Source organism: Anolis sagrei, chromosome 4 (genome assembly GCF_037176765.1).
Source record: "Anolis sagrei isolate rAnoSag1 chromosome 4, rAnoSag1.mat, whole genome shotgun sequence".
Classification (NCBI taxonomy): Eukaryota; Metazoa; Chordata; class Lepidosauria; order Squamata; family Dactyloidae; genus Anolis; species Anolis sagrei.
This window is the reverse complement of record NC_090024.1, coordinates 245,283,879-245,302,699: the sequence shown is the minus strand read 5'-3', so window position 1 is coordinate 245,302,699 and position 18,821 is coordinate 245,283,879. Positions and strand designations below refer to the sequence as shown.

General features: G+C 44.5%; 1 protein-coding gene across 1 annotated transcript in view; it reads left to right on the top strand.

Annotated features, from left to right (window-relative positions):
* The first annotated feature begins 573 nt into the window (after window positions 1-573).
* Window positions 574-18,821, top strand: part of VSTM2L (V-set and transmembrane domain containing 2 like) — a 116,564-nt gene continuing 98,316 nt past the window's right edge. The window contains exon 1 of the mRNA XM_060771813.2: window positions 574-821. Within this exon, the coding sequence (XP_060627796.1) occupies window positions 665-821 (157 nt within the window). The 5' untranslated portion in view covers window positions 574-664. The remainder of the gene's footprint in view (window positions 822-18,821) is intronic.

Here is an 18,821-nt window from a genome sequence, read left to right as displayed (position 1 = left end):
GAGAATGCTACTGGGGGAAAAGGCCATGGCAAGCTGGAAAACTCACAGCAACACATCAAACTATTATTATTATGATTATTATTATTAATGATTGAAGATGGGGAAAGGAGGGTGGCGTTGCAGGAGGGGATGGACATTTGATGGCCTGGCAGTGCCTGGGGCAATCTTTTGTTGAGAGGTGATTAGATGTCGCTGATTATTTTCCCCTCTGTTGTTTTACTCTTGTAATTTTAGAGGGGTTTTTTTTAATACTGGTAGTAGCCAGATTGTGTTCATTTTCATGGCCATGAAAGCCTTCGACAAGAGGAGGGGGGTCCCCCAGGAGAAACTTTCCCCATCCCTGCCTACAGTCCCCTCCCCTTTGGCTGGCCCCTCCCTCTTCCCCTCCCTCCCTCCCAGTGTTTCCCCCTCCCCTTCTTCTTCTTCCTCCTCCTCCTCCTCTTCCTCATTCTCTGCCGGAGGGAAGAGTCCCGCAGTCTCTCAGACTGAGAAGCAGCATCAGCATCCTCGGCAGAAGGGGAGAAGGCAGGAGAGGAAGCAGAGGAGGAGGAGGAGGGTGCCCACCTGCCTGCCTGCCTGGGACCCCCCAGCCTGCCCGCCGTGCCCTCCCCGGATGTGAGGTTCCCAGGGAAAGCGAGCGCGAGAGGGACCGGCGTTGGGGCGGATGGCGATGGCCCTCCCTCGGGCCCTGGGCCTGGCGCTGGCCCTCTGCCACTCGCTGGGGATGGAGATGCCCCCCTCCTCCAGGGACCCCCCGGCACCCCCCTGGGACAACCACCTGCCCTTCGCCCCTCCCGCAAGCAGCAGCAGCAGCAGCAATGGTGAGACAGTGGGGGGATTCGGAGAATGGGGGGCTCCAAGCCGCAGGGTCGGGCGGGTCGCCTTCTCTGGGGTTCTCCTCCTCTTCCTTGCTCCCCTCCGTCTCGTGTGAACGCAATGCTAGACTCAGGTTAAGGGAAGGAGAGGGCTCACCTCTTCCTCCTCCCCGAGACACGCGTCCATTCGGCGCCGAAGTCTCTGTCTCGTGGGAATGAAGTCGGGCACAAGGCGCAGGCTGAGCGAGACCCAGCTCCCCTGATTTAACGGGGTCCCATGGTTTCCGCATAGGAAAGACGGTATTCGGGAAGGGGGTGCGCTAGGAAAAAGGGGATCCGTGCCAGGTTTCAAATGAGAAGGCGTAAAGAGAGAGGGAGATGCGTGTTTGCAACTTGCGTGGAGTGTCGGAAGGGCGCCTCATCCGCAATAAAGGCTTGGCAGACTGTGGTTTTGCAGGAAGGAGAAGGGTGCAAGCAAAGGGGGGGGGGCTTTGCGAAGGGAGACCTCTCTTTCCCTTCTTTGCTTCCTTCCTTCGTTCCTTGCTTGCTTGCTTCATCCCTTCCTCCCTTCATTCATTCGTCTCTCCCATCCTTCCTTCATCCCTTTCTTCCTACCTACCTTCTTTGCTTGCTTGCTTGCTTCATCCCTTACTTTCTTCTTTCTTTCCTTCATCCTTTACTTCCTTCATCCCTTCCTTTAGCCCTTCATCCATCCCTTCCTTCAGCCCTTCCTTCCTTCCTTCATCCCTTCATCCCTTCCTTCACCCCTTCCTTCCTTCATCCTTTCCTTCAGCCCTTCCTTCCTTCGTCCCTTCCTTCCCCCCTTCCTCTCTTCCTTCATCCCTTCCTTCCTTCGTCCCTTCCTTCAGCCCTTCTTTCCTTTCTTCATACCTTCCTTCCACCCTTCCTTCAACCCATCCTTTCTTCCTTCCTTCATCCCTTCCTTCCTTCAGCCCACCCTTCCTTCATCCCTTCATCCCTTCCCTCATACCTTCCTTGCTTCCTTCCTCCCTTCCTCCCTCCCTTTCTTCCTTCCTTCATCCCTTCCTTCATTCCTTCTTTCCTTCCTTCATCCCCTCCTTCAGCCCTTCCTTGCTTCCTTCATCCCTCCCTCCCTTCCTTCATCCATCCCTTCCTTCATCCCTTCCTTCGTCCCTTCATCCTTTCCTTCAGCCCTTCCTTCTTTCGTCCCTTCCTTCATACCTTCCTTGTTTCCTCCCTTCCTTTCTCCCTTCCTTTCTTCCTTCATCCCTTCCTTCCTTCGTCCCTTCCTTCAGCCATTCTTTCCTTCCTTCATACCTTCCTTCCTTCCTCCCTCCCTTCAACCCATCCTTTCTTTCTTCCTTCATCCCTTCCTTCAGCGCTTCCTTGCTTCCTTCATCCTTCCCTCCCTTCATCCCTTCCTTCATTCCTTCAGCCCTTCCTTCATTCCTTCGTCCATCCCTTCCTTCAGCCCTTCAGCCCACCCTTCCTTCATCCCTTCCTTCCTGCATCCTTTCCTTCATTCCTTCCTTCCTTCATCCCTTTCTTCACCCCTTCCTTCATACCTTCCTTGCTTCCTCCCTTCCTTCCTTCCTCCCTTCCTTTCTTCCTTCCTCCCTTCCTTCAGCCCTTCCTTGCTTCCTTCATCCCTCCCTCCCTTCCTTCATCTCTTCAGCCCTTCCTTCAGCCCTTCATCCCTTCCTTCAGCCCTTCCTTCATTCCTTCCTTTCTTCCTTCATCACTTCCTTCAGCCCTTCCTTCCTTCCTTCATCCCTTCATCCCTTCCTTCATCCTTTCATCCCTTTCTTCAGCCCTTCATCCCTTCCTTCCTTCCTTCTTTCCTCTCTGCCTTTTCCCTCCTTTCCCAGTCTGAGTTGCTTTTTCCCCAATTCCTACCACTATCCCCGCCAGGAAGGTCTTACCTTGGGTTGGGTTTCTGTGCCTACAAAACCTCCCAAACAACTCATAGATCCTTACAATCCTCAATTTGGAAGGCACCCCCAAAGGCCATCCAGCCCAACCTCTTTCCACCATGCAGTTACAACACATTTTATTGAAACACATCAGTGTCTTGCATCAAGACTGGCGCCCTTTCTGATATTAGTTCCAGGAAATACATACAATACGTGTAGAGTCAATACAGTCTGCATGATCCTTTGGCCCCTCTCCTTTATGGAGATGGAAAGGGTGCAATAATAATAATAATAATAATAATAATAATAATAATAATAATGATGTGAGGACACTCTGAATGGCAGTGCCCACAACACAAAATAGACAGGGAGATCTCAATTGTGAACCCACACAACACTTCTCTTCAATATATACCTTCCAGGAATCTCTCGATCCCGAATACCTTCTCCCTCTCTTCAACGACATAGACCATTGAGATGTTGGAAATGTTCCTCCTGAGATGGGATGGGGTGTGTTTTAATCATGCACATTTAATTCAACCTTAATATTACCTGTTGTGTGTTTTACTTTGCAGTGTTTTTAATGACGTGGGTTGTTTTGCATCACAATCAAGAGAAAAGCTAGATAGATAGATAGATAGATAGATAGATAGATATAGATATATCTCAAGCATATATATGTGACATACTGTGTTTTTGTGTCAGAATAATAATAATAATAATAATAATAATAATAATAATATGGATAGACCACTGTGGATAACAGTTCCCCTTTATACTCAATGGTTGGGTGAGATGTAGATTTTGGAGACATACATAGATCTTTTTGTCTGAGACTGCAAGCTCAGAGACTATTTATATGTGGATGGGTTTCTTGGGGGAGGATGAGAAGTGGATGAGTTTCATCACCACAATCACTGTCATCGGGTGTAAGGCATTAGACACCAGAATCAAGCAGTGTCTAGATGCCCTTTGGGAGTCCCTTTTAACACCGGAATTAAGCAGTATCTACTAGATGCCCTTTGGGGGGCCCTTCTAAACACCAGGATCAAGCGGTGTCTAGATGCCCTTTGGGGGCCCCTTCTAAATACCAGGATCAAGCAGTGTCTAGATGCCCTTTGGGGGCCCCTTCTAAATACCACAACCACACAGTGTCTAGATGCCCTTTGGGGGCCCCTTCTAAACACCAGGATCAAGCGGTGTCTAGATGCCCTTTGGGGTCCCCTTCTAAACACCAGAATCAAGCAGTATCTACGAAATTTCCTTTGGGGGCCCCTTCTAAACATCAGGATCAAGCAGTGTCTAGATACCCTTTGGGGGCCCCTTCTAAATACTAGAATGAAGCGGTGTCTAGATGCCCTTTGGGGGCCCCTTCTAAACACCAGAATGAAGCAGTATCTAGATGCCCTTTGGGGGCCCCTTCTAAATACCAGGATCAAGCAGTGTCTAGATGCCCTTTGGGGCCCCTTCTAAACACCAGAATCAAGCAGTGTCTAGATGCCCTTTGGGAGCCCCTTCTAAATACCAGAATCAAGCAGTATCTAGATGCTCTTTGGGGCCCCTTCTAAACACCAGAATCAAGCAGTATCTAGATGCCCTTTGGGGGCCCCTTCTAAATACCAGGATCAAGCAGTGTCTAGATGCCCTTTGGGGGCCCCTTCTAAATACCAGAACCACGCAGTGTGTAGATGCCCTTAGGGGTCCCCTTCTAAACACCAGGATCAAGCGGTGTCTAGATGCCCTTTGGGGTCCCCTTCTAAACACCAGAATCAAGCAGTATCTACTAGATGCCCTTTGGGGGCCCCTTCTAAATATCAGGATCTAGCAGTGTCTAGATGCCCTTTGGGGGCCCCTTCTAAATACCAGAACCACGCAGTCTAGATGCCCTTTGGGGGCCCCTTCTAAACACCAGGATCAAGCGGTGTCTAGATGCCCTTTGGGGTCCCCTTCTAAACACCAGAATCAAGCAGTATCTACGAAATTTCCTTTGGGGGCCCCTTCTAAACATCAGGATCAAGCAGTGTCTAGATACCCTTTGGGGTCCCCTTCTAAATACTAGAATGAAGCGGTGTCTAGATGCCCTTTGGGGGCCCCTTCTAAACACCAGAATGAATTGGTGTCTAGATGCCCTTTGGAGGCCTCTTCTAAACAGTAGAATCAAGCGGTGTCTAGATGCCCTTTGGGGGCCCCTTTTAAACACCAGAATCAAGCAGTATCTCCTAGATGCTCTTTGGGGTCCCCTTCTAAACACCAGAATCAAGCATTGTCTAGATGCCCTTTGGGGGCTCCTTCTAAACACCAGACTCAAATAGTGTCTAGATGCCCTTTGAGGGCCCCTTCTATATTTTTTTTTATAAATAATCTTTATTCAAAAAAATTTTCAGTACATATATAAAATGGGAATGAGGGCCCCTTCTAAACACAGAACCAAGCAGTGTCTAGATGCCCTTTGGGGGCCCCTTCCAAGCCTACATTCCTGTGGCACTCTGATTCGAGCAGAAGGGAAAATAAGAGTGCAGGTACAACCAAAATTAGGAAGGGATTGGAAATGGCAGCAGCCTGGGATTCATGAGGAAGGGCATATTTTGGGGGGCGAAATGAAGATTCGAATCCTTCACCCCATAAACACACCTTCCCTTTCTTGCAAGGAGAGGAGACTTGCCGTATTCGGCTACTAATAGGTCCAACATAGGGTGCTAATTTATTTCCCCTCTTCGGTCCATTCAGCATCACATATTCTTCCCAGTGTTCCTTTCTGCACTGAAATCAATGGGATTTACTTAAGTGTTGACATGGTGGCACAGTGGGTTAAAGCACTGAGCTGCTCAACTTGCTGATCGAAAAGTCACAAGTTCAAATCCGGACAGCGGTGTGAGCTCCTGCTGTTAGCCCCAGTTCCTGCCAACCTAGCAGTTGGAAAACATGCAAATGTGAGTAGATCAATAGGTTGGAAGGAAATGGCGCTCCATGCAGTCATGCCGGCCTCATGACCTTGGAGGTGTCTATGGACAAAGCCAGCTCTTCGGCTTAGAAATGGAGATGAGCACCACCCCCCAAAGTCGGACACAACTGGACTTCATGTCAGGGGAAAACCTTTACCTTTACTGACTTGCAATACAAGAATGGATTCATTTGGCCTCTCCTTCTACCTTTCTGAGTGGGCATTGGTTTAGAATAGGAATGGTTTCTGCAGAAAACATGGGATATGAGTTGCATGCTATTGCCATGCTTTTTGGTTCTTTACAGTGCTTTAAAAGTACTGTGGCAGGTGGAAATCATATTTAATTATTTATAATATTTATTATTATATTATGGTTCAATTTCATTATTTTTTAGTATAATTATATTTTAATAATATTATAATTATAAAATTGTAATGCAGGTGGGAAATCATTTTTATTATTTATAATATTTATTATTATTATTATTATTTATATTATGGTTCAATTACATTACTATTTTTAGTATAATTATATTTTAATATTGTTATAATTATAAAATTATAATGCAGGTGGAAAATCATATTTAATTATTTATAATATTTATTATTATTATTTATATTATGGTTCATTATTATTACTATTTATAGTATGGTTCAATCCCATTATTATTTTTTAGTATAATTATATTTTAATAACATTGTAATTATAAAATTATAATGCAGGTGGAAAATCATATTTAATTATTTATATTATTTATTTTTATTATTATATTATGGCCCAATTCCATTATTATTTTTTAGTATAATTATATTTTAATAACATTATAATTATAAAAATCATAATGCAGGTGGAAAATCATATTTAATTATTTATAAGATTTATTATTATTATTATTATTATTATTATTATTATGGTTCAATTCCATTATTATTTTAGTATAATTATATTTTAATAATATTATAATAATAAAATTATAATGCAGGTGGAAAATAATGTTTTATTATTTATAAGATTTATTATTATTATTATTATTTATATTATGGTTTGATTCAATTATTATTATTTTTAGTATAGTTATATTTTAATAATATTTTAATTATAACATTATAATGCAGGTGGAAAATCATTTTTATTATTTATAATATATTATTATTATTATTATTATTATTATTATTTATATTATGGTTCATTATTATTACTATTTATATTATGGTTCAATTCCTGGAATTCCAAAATACTTGCTAATATTATTATTTTTTAGTATAATTATATTTTAATAACATTATAATTCTAATGCAGGTGGAAAATAATGTTTTATTATTTATAAGATTTATTATTATTATTATTATTTATATTATGGTTTGATTCAATTATTATTATTTTTAGTATAGTTATATTTTAATAATATTTTAATTATAACATTATAATGCAGGTGGAAAATCATTTTTATTATTTATAATATATATTATTGTTATTGTTGTTTATATTATGGTTCATTATTATTACCATTTATATTATGGTTCAATCCCTGGAATTCCAAAATACTTGCTAATATTATTATTTTTTAGTATAATTATATTTTAATAACATTATAATTATAATGCAGGTGGAAAATAATGTTTTATTATTTATAAGATTTATTATTATTATTATTTATATTATGGTTTGATTCAATTATTATTATTTTTAGTATAGTTATATTTTAATAATATTTTAATTATAATGCAGGTAGAAAATCATTTTTCTGGAATTCCAAAATACTTGCTAATAGTATTTTTTTAGTATAATTATATTTTAATAATATTATAATTATAAAATTATAATGCAGGTGGAAAATCATTTTTTCTGGAATTCCAAAATTCTTGCTAATAGGAGTAGCTGAGAGAGTGACAACTTTGCTTTTTTGATGCTCCACTCACAAAAATTATCATGCATATTGTGTATAAAATGACCTCTCCGATAGGCATTTGCACTCTGTTGTTGTAGGTCTTTCGGGCTTTATGGTCATGTTCTAGAAGCATTCTCTCCTGACGTTTTGCCTGCATCTGTGGCAAGCATCCTCAGAGGTTGTGAGGTCCCTCACAACCTCTGAGGATGCTTGCCACAGATGCAGGTGAAACGTCAGGAGAGAATGCTTCTAGAACATGGCCATACAGCCTGAAAAACTTTCAACAACCCAGTGATTCCGGCCATGAAAGCCTTCGACGATACATACGCACTGTGCCTGAAATGTAAACGAATGTCGTGTTCAGTCTTTGGTCTCATCTTCAAGACATCTCATTATGTATATGCATATAATAAATGGAAGCCTGATCCCAAAACCTTTTGGATAAGGAATACTCAAGCTGTGGTTTGCTAAATCCTACCTCTATGTAATATGTTTGTCTCAATGGACTTATGGTTGTATCCTTGTGTGCATGGTCCAATGTTTTCACCATGCTTTGCCTCTCCTTCTATATTCTTGAGTGGGCATTGGGTCAAGCCTTGAGGCAGGTTACAAATAAATTATTATCATCATCATTGTTTACTATTAGTCACTTTCCAATGCACCTTGTTTTAATTAATGGAGACTCATGTAGGAAGAAAGATGGGATGTGGTTTGGGCATATTGAGTATTCGTGCCAAGTTTGGTCCAGATCCATCATTGTTTGAGTCCACAGTGCTCTCTGGATGTAGGTGAACTACAACTCCCAAACTCAAGGTCAGTCCCCACTGAACTCTTCCAGTGTTTTCTGTTGGTCATGGGAGTTCTGTGTGCCAAGTTTGGCCCAGTTCCATCATTGGTGGGGTTCAGAATGCCTTTTGGTTGTAGGTGAACTATAAATCCCAGGAACTACAACTCCCAAATGTCAAGGTCTGTTTACCCCAAACTCCACCAGTGTTCACATTTGTGCTTATTGAGTATTCGTTCCAAGTTTGGTCCAGATCTATTATTGTTTAAGTCCACCGTGCTCTCTGGATGTAGGTGAACTACAACTCCCAAATTCAAAGTCAGTCCCCACCAAACTGCCCCAGTGTTTTCTGTTGGTCGTGAGAGTTTGATCTGTTTTCCCTAAACTCCACCAGTGTTCACATTTTTGCTTATTGAGTATTCGTTCCAAGTTTGGTCCACAACTCTCATTGTTTCAGTCCACAGTGTTCTCTGGATGTAGGTGAACTACAACTCCCAAACTCAAGGTCAGTCCCCACTGAACTATTCCAGTGTTTTCTGTTGGTCATGAGAGTTCTGTGTGCCAAGTTTGGTTCAATTCCAATGTTGGTGGAGATCAGAATGCTCTTTGATTGTAGGTGAACTATAAATCCCAGCAACTGTAACTCCCAAATGTCAAGGTCTGTTTTCCCTAAACTCTACCAGTGTCCACATTTGGGCATATTGAGTATTTGTGCCAAGTTTGGTCCATATCCATCATTGTTTGAGTCCACAGTGCTCTCTGGATGTAGGTGAACTACAACTCCCAAACTCAAGGTCAATGCCCACCAAACCCTTCCAGTATTTTCTGTTGGTCATGGGAGTTCTGTGTGCCAAGTTTGGTTCAATTCCAATGTTGGTGGAGATCAGAATGCTCTTCGATTGTAGGTGAACTATAAATTCCAACAACTACAACTCCCAAATGGCAAAATTAACCCCCCCCCCCCCAAACCCACCAATATTCAAATTTGTGTGTATTGGGTATTTGTGCCATATTTGCTCCAGTGAATGAAAAGACATCCTGCATCTCAGATATTTACATGATGATTCATAACGGTAGCAAAAATATGAAAGTAGCAGTGAAAATAATGTGATGGTTGGGGGTCACCACAACATGAGGCCCTGTTTTAAGAGGTCGCGGCATTAGGAAGCTTGAGAACCATTGTGAGGGGCTAACGAGTAAGGTTCGAGCTGTGGTAAAATAGTCATAAACTTGGAATTAAACCTGTTTTCAGTGTTGATTGAAAAGCAAAGACTGATCTAAGTGCTCATTTATTCTTGTCCAATACGGAGGATGCAAAGACCTATTTGCTCAGGATTGCTTTCTCAGGTGAAACATCGATTTCTCTCCAAGGGTTAGGGAGACTGGATGGACATCAGTTGGGTGGGCTTGGGTGGGCTTGGAGGAGGGAGTTGGACTGGATGACCTTCAGGGATCCCTTCCAGTTGTATTGTGTTATAGACTGCCTGGAGTCTATTGGAGTCTCCTTGTTTTTAAACAGAAGCTGGATGGCCTAGCAGAAGGGATTGGTCCCCTGCCTAGCAGAAGGGGATTGGACTGGATGACCTCTGGGAGTCCCTTCCAATTCTAACAAGTTAGAGACTGCCTGGAGTCCACTGTTTTTAAACAGAAGCTGGATGGCCATCTATCAGGAAGGGTTTGATTGTGTCTTCCTGAATGGCAGAAGGTGGTTGGACTGGATGATCTCTGGAGGTCCCAATTCTAGTGAGTTATAGACTGCCTGGAGTCTATTGGAGTCTCCTTGTTTTTAAATAGAAAGTGGATGTCCATTTATCGGGAGGGGTTTGATTGTGTCTTCCTGAATGGCAGAAGGTGGTTGGACTGGATGATCTCTGGAGGTACCAATTCTAGTGAGTTATAGACTGCCTGGAGTCTATTGGAGTCTCCTTGTTTTTAAATAGAAAGTGGATGACCATCTATCGGGAGGGGTTTGATTGTGTCTTCCTGCCTGGCAGAAGGGGGTTTGATTGGATGACCTCTGGGGGTCCCTTCCAATTCTAGTGAGCTAGAGAGTGCCTGGAGTCTATTGGAGTCTCTTTGTTTTTAAACAGAAGCTGGATGGCCATCTATCAGGAAGGGTTTGATTTGTCTTCCTGCCTGGCAGAAGGAGGTTGGACTGGATGACCTCTGGGGATCCCTTCAAATTCTAGTGTGCTATAGACTGCCTGGAGTCTATTGGAGTCTCTTTGTTTTTAAACAGAAGCTGGATGGCCATCTATCAGGAAAGGTTTGATTGTGTTTTCCTGCCTGGCAGAAGGGGGTTGGACTAGATGACCTCTGGGGGTCCCTTCCAACTCTACTGAGTTATAGACTGCCTGGAGTCTATTGGAGTCTCCTTGTTTTTAAATAGAAATTGATGACCATCTGTTGGGAGATGTTTGATTGTGTCTTCCTGCCTGGCAGAAGGGGGTTGGACTGGATGACCTTTGGGGGTCCCTTCCATCTTAAGGGAAGGTATGCAAGTATGTTGTGTATCAAAATAAGCTGTTTGGATTCATTTATTGAAGACCAAATTGATATATTAAAAAAGAGAGCGCACTGTTTAGCAGCTAAGAGATCGATCAATCAATTATTGGCAAATACTCTAATAAGCCTTGAGCTGCCAATCTACAACACCTATATTTCCATAGCATCCAGCTATGACAGTTAAAGTGGGATCAAAATGTGCTAATTTGTCAAGTGTAGATGGACTAACGGAAGGTCCTTGATTCTGCATGGAAACTGGCAGTTTTGCTATCTATGGAGAAACCGTCCTGGGTTTTAGTCCGAACTTTAAAGCAACAATCCTGCTGCAATATGGTTGTTATTGGCACATTTCCATATGATTCCATATAGTTTCAAAGGTTGCTTTTTTATATGATTCTGCATGGAAGCTGGCGGTTTTGCTATCTACGGAGAAACTGTCCTGGGTTTTAGTCCGAACTTTTAGTCCTGCTGCAATCTGGTTGTTATTGGCATGTTTTCCCATGATTCCATATTGTTTCAATGATTGCTTTCCTAAAAATATAATGCAGGTTGAGCACCTTTTGTGAAACCTGAAATTGCCCACATGCGCTTCCAAAGAGTGCCGGTGCCTCACCAAACTACAGATCCCATTGCAATTAAAGTGGTATTAAACTGCATTAACTCTACAGTGTAGATGCACCCAGAGTAACCTCTACTTTTTTTGGAGTGTTTAGTGCAGCCAAGTGCTGTTTCACACACAAATTCCTCACTATTACGACAATTGTGTCTAAAATCGCTTTCCAAAACACTCCCAAAAGAGGTTCAGCACTTTGGACAGCAGTTTAAAGGCGCAGCTTTCCAAAACACTCCCAAAAGAGGTTCAGCACTTTGGACAGCAGTTTAAAGGCACAGCTTTCCAAAACACTCCCAAAAGAGGTTCAGCACTTTGGACAGCAGTTTAAAGGCACAGCTTTCCAAAACACTCCCAAAACAGGTTCAGCACTTTGGACAGCAGTTTAAAGGCACAGCTTTCCAAAACACTCCCAAAACAGGTTCAGCACTTTGGACAGCAGTTTAAAGGCACAGCTTTCCAAAACACTCCCAAAACAGGTTCAGCACTTTGGACAGCAGTTTAAAGGCACAGCTTTCCAAAACACTCCCAAAACAGGTTCAGCACTTTGGACAGCAGTTTAAAGGCACAGCTTTCCAAAACACTCCCAAAAGAGGTTCAGCACTTTGGACAGCAGCTTAAAGGCACAGCTTTCCAAAACACTCCCAAAACAGGTTCAGCACTTTGGACAGCAGTTTAAAGGCACAGCTTTCCAAAACACTCCCAAAACAGGTTCAGCACTTTGGACAGCAGTTTAAAGGCACAGCTTTCCAAAACACTCCCAAAAGAGGTTCAGCACTTTGGACAGCAGCTTAAAGGTGCAGCTTTCCAAAACACTCCCAAAAACAGGTTCAGCACTTTGGACAGCAGTTTAAAGGCACAGCTTTCCAAAACACTCCCAAAACAGGTTCAGCACTTTGGACAGCAGTTTAAAGGCACAGCTTTCCAAAACACTCCCAAAAGAGGTTCAGCACTTTGGACAGCAGCTTAAAGGTGCAGCTTTCCAAAACACTCCCAAAACAGGTTCAGCACTTTGGACAGCGGCTTAAAGGCACAGCTCTAGTTTGCCCTTGAGTACATGAAATAAACACTTACCAAGTTTCCTGCTTCTTGCTGGGTGAGATTAGGAGAGGTTGTTTATATAGATCTTGGATGGTTTTCCGCTTTTTTCTTGGCACGTATTTTATTAAGAGGCTTTTTTCCAAGCATTGCGTGCAAATCGAGCCAAAGGAGGAAACCCTGGAGAGATGTGCTTTCTAGTAACTTGCTGCGCCCTCCAACACAAACTATGGTAACTTCCAGCAGATGCATACCGTAGAACAGGCATGGGCCAACATTTGGCCCTCCCTCCAGGTGTTTTGGACTTCAATTCCCACAATTCGTAACAGCCTACCGGCTGTTACGAATTGTGGGAGTTGAAGTCCAAAACACCTGGAGGGAGGGCCAAATGTTGGCCCATGCCTGCTGTAGAATCACCTGTGTTGTCTTTCCAGTCCAACTCATACGATGCACACTATGACTCAGGCATGGGCAAATTTCCTAATTTGGGAGCCTCATGCTAGCTCTTCCTGTTAGGAATATTGGCTGCCCGGAAATAGAAAGAAGGAAGGGAAGGTAGAAGGAAAAAGAGAAGGAAGGAGGGATGAAAGGGAAGAAGGGAAGGATGGAAAGAGAAAGAGGGAAGGAGGGAGGAAAGAGGGAGGGATGGGAGGGAGGTCAAGAGGGAGGAAAGAGAGAAGGAAGGAAAGATAAAAGGGAGGGAAGAAGGGAAGGATGAAAGGGAGGAAGGGAAGGACGGAAAGAGAAAGAGGGAGGGATGGCAGGGAAGGAAAGAGAGAAGGAAGGAAAGGGTTAGGGTTAGGAAGGGGAGGAGGGGAGGATGAAAGGGTGGAAGGGAAATAAGGAAGGAAAAGAGGGAGAGAGAGAGGGAGGGAGAAAAGAGGGACAGAAGGAAGGCTGGAAGGAGAAGGAGGGAGGGATGGGAGGGAGGTGAAGAGGAAGGAAAGAAGGATAAAAGGGAGGGAAGAAGGAAAGGGGGAAGGAAAGAGGGATGAAAGGGAGGATGGGAAGGAAAGAAAAAGAGGGAGAGAGGGAAGAAGGGAGGAAAGAGGGACGGAGAAAAGAGGGAAGGAAGGAAGGATACAGGGTAGTTTTATTAGCTCCCTAGATCCCAGTTTGCTGCTGTTTTTGAGACTGTGACATGAGAGAGCAAAGCATTCAAACCCCAGGAGAAGTGATTCAGTCTCAAGATTGGGAAGGAGCTGGGCATGTTTAGCCTGAAGAAGAGAAGGCTGAGAGGAGATATGATAGCCATGTATAAATATGTGAGAGGAAGTCACGGGGAGGAGGAGGGAGCAAGCTTCCTTTCTGCTTCCCTGGAGACTAGGACGCAAGGGAACAATGGCTTCAAACTACAAGAGAGGAGATTCCATCTGAACACAAGGAAGAACTTCCTGACTGTGAGAGCCGTTCAGCAGTGGAACTCTCTGCCCTGGAGTGTGGTGGAGGCTCCTTCTTTGGAAGCTTTTAAACAGAGGCTGGATGGCCATCTGTCAGGGGTGATTTGAATGCAATATTCCTGCTTCTTGGCAGAATGGGGTTGGACTGGATGGCCCATGAGGTCTCTCCAACTCTTTGATTCTATGATTCTATAAGAAATTCATGATGGTCAGTATTATTGGAGAGTAGAACGTGCTGCCGGCTGGATGTTTGGTGGAGTCTCCTTCCCTGGGATGGATGGCCATCTAACTGGGGTGCTTTGATTGTGTGTTCATGCGTGGCAGAATGGGGATAGACTAGATGGCCTTTTGGGGACTCTTCTCAGCCTATGCTTCCATGAAAGCTGCAGGGAGGTGGTGCCTAAGAAAGGCCAGCCATGGCCTTGGCATATTGATGCGGGCAGTGAAAACCAGCCATCCATGGCCAACCAATGACCTTTGTTGCAACGCCTTTTGCCATTCAGAGGACCTTGTGCCCTTTCCACGTCTCTGCTTTGTGCCCGTTTCAATGGCTTGCCATTCCCTGGGATTTCTCTGCCCCGGAGTATGGTGGAGGCTCCTTCTTTGGAAGCTTTTAAACAGAGGCTGGATGGCCATCTGTCAGGGGTGCTTTGAATGCAATATTCCTGCTTCTTAGCAGAATTGGGTTGGACTGGATGGCCCATGAGGTCTCTTCCAACTCTTTGATTCTATGAGGTGGTGCCTAAGAAATGCCAGCCATGGCCTTGGCATATTGATGCGGGCAGTGAAAACCAGCCATCCATGGCCAACCGATGACCTTTGTCGCAACGCCTTTTGCCATCCAGAGGACCTTGTGCCCTTTCCACGTCTCTGCTTTGTGCCCGTTTCAATGGCTGGGATTTGCTGCAGAAATGCCAACCTGAAATGCTCCTCCTCTCCCTGCCTTTTTTGCTTCCAAACCCTCTTGGTGTTGAGTCTATTTCTGCAATTCATTCACCCACTGCCTTCTGGCTTTGTGCCTCTCCTTTGCCCGCCTGGCATGTGCCAGTGTTGCAGTGGGCAGCCAGGTCATGGAAACGGCCTTCTCTTTGGAGGAATGGAATGAAACCATCTGCCGCCTTTGCCCTCCACAAACACCTTCCGGACACGAATCCTGGCCAGCCTGGCGGCTCTTTCCTTGCCCAAGATCTGGCCTGGCCTCTTCACCCTTCCTTTTCGGGAGGGTTGCTTCTGCTGCAGCGCACATCCTTTCTCCTCCTTTCTGCCTCTCAACTTTCCCTCCAGGCGAAAAACACCTTCAATTATTCATGCCTCCCTTGCGTTTGCAGGCAGGCGAGGGCTGTGCAATGTGCATGCCATGCCAGGCGGCACCGGCGCCCACGCAAAGCGCCTTCTTTCCTTCCTTCTCTCCCTCCCTTCCTTCCTCCCAGCCAGAAACTTCCTGCTTGGGCCCAAAGGCCATGGAAAAGAAGTGGCTGGAAATGCCATAGTTCTCTCCAATGCTCCCTTGGCACACCAAATGGGCTTAGCCGCCGGACAATGCCAGCAGTTCCCATGCTCGCATGTTCTGTCTTTGTTGTATCCACTCTCTGTTGTCTCCACATTTTGCATTCTGCTGCTTTCCTCCACAGCTTCCAGCAGGGAATGCTCCCCTCCCCTCCACATTTCCTTCCCTGCTGCTGTTCAGGCTGCCATTCAGAGCTATGGAGAGAGGTCTTTTCCTCCTGAAATGTGCCACCCATGCTTCCCACCCTTTATCCTGCTCTGTGGGGCTGGGACACAATGGAAAAGGTGGCTCAAATCCAGTTCAGGGGGGCAGCAGTCAAAGGTTTCCATCAAGAAAATATACTAGTGCATGCAAGGTCATATCCAAACAAACTTGGTAATTAATGTATTATCGAAGGCTTGGTAATTGCTGTGAGTTTTTCGAGCGGTATGATCATGCTCCAGTAGGATTCTCTCCTGATGTTTCACCTGCATCTGTGGCTGGCATCTTGTGAGGTTCTTTTAGTAATGAGGCAAGTGGAGTGTGTGTGTGTGTGTGTGTATCTACCTACCTACCTACCTACCTATCTATCTATCTATCTATCTATCTATCTATCTATCTATCTATCTATCTGTGGTTGTCATTCAAACTATGAATAGAGATCTTTTCCTCCTGAAATGTGCCTCCCATGCCTCCCACCCTTCATCCTACTCTGTGGGGCTCATGCATAATTGAAAAGGTAGCTCAAAGAAGGTTCAGGTGGGTAGCAGACAAAGGTTTCCATCAAGAAAATATACTAGTGCATGCAAGGTCATATCCAAACAAACTTGGTAATTGCCGTGAGTTTTTCAAGCTGGATGGGTATGTTCCAGTAACATTCTCTCCTGATGTTTTACCTGCATCTGTGGCTGGCATCTTCTGCGGTTCTTTTAGCAATGAGGCAAGTGGAGTGTGTATATATACCTGTGATTGCCATTCAGGGCTATGAATAGAGGTCTTTTCCTCCTGAAATGTGCCACCCATGCCTCCCACCCTTCATCCTGCTCTGTGGGGCTGGGACACAATGGAAAAGGTGGCTCAAAGCCAGTTCAGGGGGGCAGCAACCCAAGGTTTCCATCAAGAAAATATACTAGTGCATGCAATGTCATATCCAAACAAACTTGGTAATTGCTGTGAGTTTTTCAAGCTGGATGGGTATGTTCCAGTAGCATTCTCTCCTGATGTTTTGCCTGCATCTCTGGTTGGCATCTTATAATAATATAATATAATAAAACTTTATTTATACCCCACCACCATCTCCCCAAGGATTTCGCCTGCATCTATGGCCGGCATCTTCTGAGGTTCTGTTGGCAATGAGTCAAGTGGAGTGTATATATACTTATGGTTGCCATTCAGGGCTATGGAGAGAGGTCTTTTACTCCTGAAATGTGCCACCCATGCCTCCCACCCTTCGCAGTGCTCAATGAGGCTCATGTTGGCGAATGGGCTTAATAACAAAAGACCCTCACCATAAAAGTATAAAGCAGAGTAACTAAAATGATCAAGGGTCTGGAGAACAAGCCCTATGAAGAGCGGCTTAAGGAGCTGGGCATGTTTAGCCTGAAGAAGAGAAGGCGGAGAGGGGATATGATAGCAATGTATAAATATGTGAGAGGAAGCCACAGGGAGGAGGAGGGAGCAAGCTTGTTTTCTGCTTCTTTGGAGACTAGGACGCAATGGAACAATGGCTTCAAACTACAAGAAAGGAGATTCCATCTGAACATGAAGAAGAACTTCCTGACTGTGAGCCATTCAGCAGTGGAACTCTCTGCCCCGGAGTGTGGTGGAGGCTCCTTCTTTGGAAGCTTTTAAGCAGAGGCTGGATGGCCATCTGTCAGGGGTGCTTTGAATGCAATATTCCTGCTTCTTGGCAAAATGGAGTTGGACTGGATGGCCCAGGAGGTCTCTTCCAACTCTTTGATTCTAGGATTCTATGAGTGTTGTGAGTTGTTGGGTGGGAAAGTTTAAAGATGTTGCGATGGGAACATCTGACTTGCATGACAAACAAAGAGTTGAACATCCTGTGACAGCAACCACTGATTTTCACAAGCAAAAGTTTGACAGATTGATTCAGGATGATCGTCGTATCACTCAGAGAGAAATTTCAAGCATAATTGGCATAAACGTGCGGGTCACATTACTGCTTTGCTTGGCTATTGGAAGATCTGTGCACGATGGGTACCCAGGGTGAGAGAACTGTGAGACACTGGTTGCGGAAACAGAGTGTCGACTTCTTCCATGACGGCTTCAGAAAACTTGATCATGGTTGGCAGAAATGTATCCAATTGTCTGATGATTAATCATTGAACCATAGATTCCAAGAGTTGGAAGAGACCTCATGGGCCATCCAGTCCAACACCCTGCCTAGAAACCGGAATATTGCATTCAAATCACCCATGACAGATGGCCATTCAGCCTCTGCTTAAAAGCTTCTAAAGAAGGAGCCTCCACCACACTCCGGGGCAGAGAGTTCCACTGTTGAACGGCTCTCACAGTCAGGAAGTTCTTCCTCATGTTCAGATGGAAGCTTCTCTCTTGGAGTTTGAAGCCATTGTTCCATTGCATCCTAGTCTCCAGGGAAGCAGAAAACAAGCTGGCTCCCTCCTCCCTGTGGCTTCCTCTCACATATTTATACATGGCTATCATATCTCCTCTCAGCCTTCTCTTCTTCAGGCTAAACATGCCCAGCTCCTTAAGCCGCTCCTCATAGGGCTTGTTCTCCAGACCCTTGATCATTTTAGTTGCCCTCCTCTGGACACATTCCAGCTTGTCAATATCTCTCTTGAATTGTGGTGCCCAGAATTTGACATAATATTCCAGGTAACGTGGTCTAACCAAAGTGGAATAGAGCATGAGGAGCATGACTTCCCTAGATCTAGACACTAGGCTCCTCTTGAAGCAGGCCAAAATCCCATTGGCCTTTTTTTGCCGCCACATCACATTGTTGGCTCATGTTTAACTTGGTGTCTACGAGGACTCCCAAGATCTTTTTCACACGTCCTGTTTTTACCATCCTTGTGGGAGGCTTCTCTCATGTCCCCGCATGAGGAGCTGGAGCTGATAAAGGGTGCTCATCTGTGCTCTCCCCGGATTTGAACCTGCGACCTGTTGGTCTTCAGTCCTGCCGGCCTGGGGGTTTAACCCACTGTGCCACTGGGGGCTTCGTTTGCTTTATTAAAATATTCCCATCCAAACCCAAGTTAAGAAGGTGGAGGCATTACTTTTCATTCAACCCTCGTAGATAGCAAAAAACAACAACAACAACAACAAACCCCAAAAAACAGACTTAATCATTTTTGCAAATGAACTTGACTTTTCCACTAGGACACAATGGCTGGCCTTGCTCGGGGAGATCACCAGTTTCAAACCAGAATGCCCAGTCTGTAAAGAAGGTGGAGGCATTACTTTTCATTCAACCC